Below are 6,080 nucleotides of genomic sequence, written 5' to 3'. Positions count from 1 at the left end.
AGGAAATTCAATCATAGAAAATGTAACAAAAACTATAAACAAGATTTTTGATAATTATTGGTGCTTATTTCTTAGAACTTAATCAGAACAGGTGAAAGTGCTTGAAATGTAACACTGTTTGTGTAACTTTGTATGGGAATAGCAGGTGCAGAAAGACAACATAGTTTCATAGCTCGTACATTTAACTACACTCATGGTCCAGTAGACCCGATCATCCCGTATATAATAGTTATGTGTAGGGGTGTGTGTGTGTGGGGGGGGGTGTACCCTGTGCAGTCATTGAAAATAAGTCATTTTTATGTTCGTCACAGAAAATTATCCAAGGCCAATGAGTTTGAGCTGGAAAAAATTCTAAATAGCCTTATTTTCTTTTAGCAAACATTGAAAACAGGTCCCACAGACCCGAACACCACACAAGGGTTAAACCAATCACAATCGTCTTGGGCGGTGCTTGGCACCGGGCAGAGCCATGGTGCCGCTACGATATAGCCTCTTGTTTGGGTGGAACATGTGTACGTTTAAAAGTTGTTTTAGTCGTGCAACAGAAAACTCTGATTGGCCAGATAGTCCAGCTAGCTGTCTGGATTTACCCTGCAGAGATCTGAGGAGCAGTTAACCATAGTGCTCATGAATTCACCAGAGTTTAGAATTACGACACAGAGAAAAAGGAAGGTGACGGACATCCAGCTAAAATGAGGGACAACTGCTGGAATTTCCCGCGGCACCGGAGCAATCCTGTAAATGGAACGTCGTGAATATAGACTAACGTTTAGTGATGGGATCAGACAGTGTCTCCATTCTCCATGCTAATTCTTCACATCTGTTTCCACTTTTAAATTCATTAAAGCTCAGTTTTATTTTCGGGTCGGCAGCATCTAAAAACCGAAAATTATTTACCCTATTGGTAGTGAATATCAGCAGCTTCTAGGCATGTTTCTGTTGTTTGCTAGCAGACGAAAATGAGAAGTATGCACCTTTACGCAATACAAGTCGATAGAGAGCGGAGAGCTCTTTCTCCCCTCCGCTGGACGAGGCTTTGATCACAACACCTGACCTTTTGTAATCACTTTTAAAATGAGTCGTTTTTTTTTTTAACCAGTCTAAAAGAGACAGTATTTAATACATAACAATTTCTATAATATCTGGCCAACGAGTGTCCCCTATATATCATTAAATGAATATACAAGTTGGTTTTTATACAGAATGTTGTCAGGTTGATAAATGTTACCGTCAAGGGTCACTAAAACTCTCCACTGATAAGATTGTCGGATATATTCCGGCCCATTGTATAGATTTGAAGCAAAAATATCTTATCAGACAAGCAGTGGACAGCATTGCAGGCCTCATCAGCCCCATACACAGTTTCAAAAACCTGCAGAAACTATGGGTCTAAATCAGTGTTCTGTGTGTTTGTAGCAGTCATCTATGGCAGTAACTATGTTGAAAAGTAACACTAATGTATTCTGTCCCAAACTGGACTCCCAGATTTATGAAAAGTTACTTTTTTTTAAAAAGCACATGACTCTCAGCGATGATGACAATGTAACTGATATTCACGTCACAGTCTCCAAGACAGAGACACAGTCAAAGCAGTGTTTGTAATATTGTGCAGCTCTACTTTCTCACAGTGGCCATTTAAAAATCATTCATTTCAAGGTATCGTAGACAATCACTCCGCCTGCCTTAACTTAACGGCTGCCCGAAAACACACACACACACACACACACACACACACACCTTGGTTTTCCAGTTGAGATAGATGTGTGTTAGCACTCTGTACAGTATATTTATGTTGTGAATTGAATATTTACTGCAAGGTGAAGCGAAAAAGTTCTCTGCTTTTCTGTTGAGGTCAAATCGCTACTGTTGTGGAACTGATTCTCTTGATATTGCCTTTGTTTTTGCTCTTTGTTCACTTTTTTTTTTAATTCATTTTTTTCCTGTGAGTTGACAGTCCTGTCTTAATCTTAACAATGTCTTTTTTCTCCCAAAAGAGAAAGTGACCAAAATACTTTATTCCTTTAAATATATTTTATTGTAACAGCATCAATCCAATAAATTCCAGTGAAGTAAGGCTCCACTTGTGTGTCGGCTATTATTTCAACAACAGTCATCAGTTGTGCGCCGATGATACAGACCTCATATATACAAGATTCCTTACATCAGTCATAGTGTGGCTGTTATTTAGCCTTAGTCTGACTTAGAAAGATTATTCACATCAGTTACATTCTAAAACTCTAAACAGCAGTTTTGCAACCAAATCCTTACAGGGAAGTCACCATTAAATCAGTCTTACTGTGACATCTGTCATTTAGCCATTAAAGTGTTGTTTTTTCATTTTATTGTTTTCACAAATGAGGATGATGATTACATGCAAGTGATTACATTTCATAGTGGAACACAAGTCCTCAAATGGAAATTGGTTTGTTCCTCAAATGTCCAGCTACAAAATGTCTAAATGTAGAACATATCGATAATGTGGAAGATTACAACATCAAGTCTGACAAAAAGAGGCGAGGGAACATTTGGGCAAAAGAGAAGCTGGTTTAAGTAGTACTGAGTAATACAGAAATGAAGCAAATGTGAGATGAATGGGATGAAGATCCGTGGTTGCTGCTGTTATTTATCATTACTCTACACTGTAGAGAATGTAGAGTCTACAGTCTAAGATCAATGGCTGACCGACTAGTTTCAAATGGTGTTTTCAATGCACTTGACTCATGCTAAGTGGGGATAGCACCACACTCACAATGTCAAGGAAAACTACAATACCCATGTCCACAGCCTTTAGCAATTTGATGCCAAGTGGGTTTTTATTGCCTGCGACCCCGAGGCAATTTGGTTTTTTTCTTAAGATTATTTTTTGGGGGCTTTTTTGGCCTTTGTTTGATGGGATAGTTGAAGAAGGGGGGAGAGAGAGAGAGAGAGAGAGAGAGGGAGAGGGGGGGGGGATGACATTGAGAAAAAAGCCGTGGGTCAGACTTGAACCTTAGCAACTGCTGTATCAACTGAGCCTTAGTGTATGGGCCGCCCTCTCAACTAGGTGAGCTACCAGGGCGCACTGCAGCAATGTGATTGGCTTTGAAGCAGGGTAGATGGTAGAGTTTCTTTTAAACTTTTAAAGACGATAGTAACTGTGGTCACCATGACGATTGGATTCTCTTCTCCAGCACAAATGTGAGTCTGCCGTCTGAGAGAAAAACACCTCGGTGCCCGCTCGCCTCGAGATATTATTATCATTATTGTTGTTCTTTTCCTGGTTTAAAAGGCTAAATTACAGTAAAGGGATGTCATTTTCTGAACTGACCAGACTGTTCTAGCTGCATTATTTAGATTTATCCAATTAGTATCACAATATCACAATATTGGTGATCATTTATCAAAACTCTCATTGTGTGTTAATTTTTTGTGAAAGCACCAATAGTCAACACTACAATTTTGCTGCAATATCTACATTGATGTATTTGGTCAAATATATTGATGTTGTGATGATATCACAGTGATATTACAGTGACATCACGTTTTCTCCATGTCGCCTAGCTCTGATACAGTCTTATTTATTTATTTTGTAGAAATCATCAACAGGAACACTACAGAAAAGGCATTATGAAATTTGGTCGTCTGCAATATAAAGGAAACTTGTTTTGGTGGAACATGTGTACGTTCAAAGATTGTTTTAGCATAAGGAAACTCAGATTGGACAGGTATTCTAGCTAGCTGTCTGGATTTACCCTGCAGAGATCCATAGTCCTCATTAATCCAGCCTAGTTTATAACGGCAACACAAAGAAAGAAGAAGGTAACGGACATCTGGCCGAAAAGAGGGAAATGTGTCATTTTAATTGGCAATCAAAAACACACATCAAATGCAATGTGTTGCATTCGTATGCGTTGACTGCTGTCTTTGTGCGTTGTAGTTTTATATTGTATTTCCTTTTAAAATGTACGTATGTCTGTTTTACTTCCTAGCCCTCCTTCCTTTTCCCCTGAGCGGCTTTGTCAGGTTAGCAGCTTCCTTTGTGAAGTATAATCTTGATTTCATGACTTGCCTGTAAAAAATTAAAGGTTAAAAAAAGGAGTTGAGGGAAAATGATCTGATCTAATGACAGTGGTAGAGCTGGCTTCTTCATCCTTCCTTCATGCCTATTTCATTCCACACCCTCCCTCCCAACAGAGACCCGTTCTCACTCCCAACTGGTGAAATGCTAACGCTTGTTCAGTGGCTCTCAGCGTCACAAATCAACGCTTAAATCTCCCTTTTAAGTGTCTGTACGGGACGCACCGGGCCGAGCAGCAGCTTTACCGCGGCGCTGTAATCCGCGTATGGAAGCAGGTCGGGGGTGGCGGGTCAAACAAGACAAGATTTCCACCCAGGAAACCTAAAACGTACATTTTGTAATCCCACCCACAATCTTTTCCTAAACCTAACTGTCCCGCTCTGTGTTCTGTGTGCCGCATGTCAGTCAAACAGACCGACCCCGACCCAGAGCGCCAAAAAGTGACGCCCAGAGTCCCGACCAAGCGCATCTAAATAAGACGCAAAAGGAGACTTTTTGCATGAATAACAAACGCCAAAGGCACCTGACCAAATGTCGCATTTTGACGCGATGGGAAATAGAATGTGTTGAGACGCAGAGTGTGTGTGTGTGTGTGTGTGTGTGTGTGTCTGTGTGTGTGTGGGTGGCAGCAGTGCCCTTCTTAAGGTGGGATCTGTGTCTGTGTGTCCAGCTCTCCATTCTCTCTCAGCGTGGTGCATGCGTATTGTAGCCGAGTATCAGGATCCACTCCATCAGAAGTTCAACAACCTGTGGGGAAATAAAGTGAAAGGCGCTCAGCAACGACTCCTGGCTCAATCTGATGTTTAATGTTTTTGCATGACAGGAGTGCGAGCGTGTTTGTGTACAAAAGAGAAAGCAAGGAAAGGAGGGAAATGTAATGCGGAGGGAGAGAGAGCAGGTGTTGGAGTGGTTAATGGCTGACAGCTTGAATAGCCAGCCCTGTCCGTCCCTGATTAAGGGAATGAACTTCTCTTTTTGTCTCGTCTGTCAACAATGAAGCACTCAAACACCATCCATCAGGCTCTGCTCACAGCCGGCTAAACATTTAATGAATCTAAAAAACTTCCTTTTTCCCTTACTGCCAGGCAATTTAGAGACATTGACAGTGACTTGACCCTCTGGGAAAAAAATGGGGACCATCTGTTGTGTTTGCCTGCACATTGAAATCAACAAAAGGCACCGAGGGCAGTTTTCACACAGGCCTAATGCTGTGTACACTGTGCAGGTAAATGGAGACAACCTCCAATCAGTTGTCAATCATTTAGATTCAAGTCATTATTAGATTAGACACTTTCTTCAACCGTTCATGCTTTAGATTTCTGGGTTTTGCTGAATGACAATTAAAGGCAATCTTGAAATTGATTAGTTGCTAACTACAATACAACTCCAGGTTCTTGAATGTGAATAATGTATTGAATGTAAACAGGACAAAACAAGACATTTGAGGAGGTCACCTTAGTTATCTTAGTTAACAAATACCGATCGCCATTTTTCACTATTAGTATTTCCTATTTAAAAAATGGCTGACGTGAGTATTTCTCTTCTTATAAAATCTGGTATTTGACAAGGGAGCAAAGGTATATTTCACAGCTTAAATTCTGTTCTTGTGATGCTGTGACCCTTCACTGTCTCTATGTGGGCTCAATAACCTTCACCTTATTCACATTTTTTAACTTATAACAACTCTTCAATGATTCAAGACCAATATCAAGAGGTGTTTTACCTGATGGCTTGAACCCAGTCAGCTGGACCACCTGTTTGAAAAGACATACAGTACACAATACTCAGTCATATTGAAACAGTGTCATAGGCCTAGTTGTTGCAGTGATAATGCACACATGTTACTTACTTGGTTTCCTGATGCTGGTTTCAAAGAAAAACTTACAAGGCTTTCCTTCCTGAAGCTCTCTGTAAGACAAAAAACACACTTATTTGAATTTAAAGTTTGCATTTGTGTATGAAGTTTGACACATGTAAGACAAAAACACGCAAGCAACCCAAAGCACGGTACAACAAGCACTTT

At 40.4% G+C, this 6,080-nt stretch overlaps 1 protein-coding gene across 1 annotated transcript in view; it reads right to left on the bottom strand.

The window, feature by feature from the left end:
• Positions 1–2,331: 2,331 nt before the first annotated feature.
• adgrd2 (adhesion G protein-coupled receptor D2) overlaps positions 2,332–6,080 on the bottom strand; it is a 45,227-nt gene continuing 41,478 nt past the window's right edge. The window contains 3 exon segments of the mRNA XM_032516188.1: positions 2,332–4,804; positions 5,781–5,811; positions 5,907–5,965. Of these exon segments, the coding sequence (XP_032372079.1) occupies positions 4,797–4,804; positions 5,781–5,811; positions 5,907–5,965 (98 nt within the window). The 3' untranslated portion in view covers positions 2,332–4,796.

This window comes from Etheostoma spectabile, chromosome 5, assembly GCF_008692095.1.
Source record: "Etheostoma spectabile isolate EspeVRDwgs_2016 chromosome 5, UIUC_Espe_1.0, whole genome shotgun sequence".
Lineage (NCBI taxonomy): Eukaryota > Metazoa > Chordata > Actinopteri > Perciformes > Percidae > Etheostoma > Etheostoma spectabile.
Note: the sequence above shows the minus strand (reverse complement) of the source record. Positions and strands in the feature narration are given on the sequence as shown.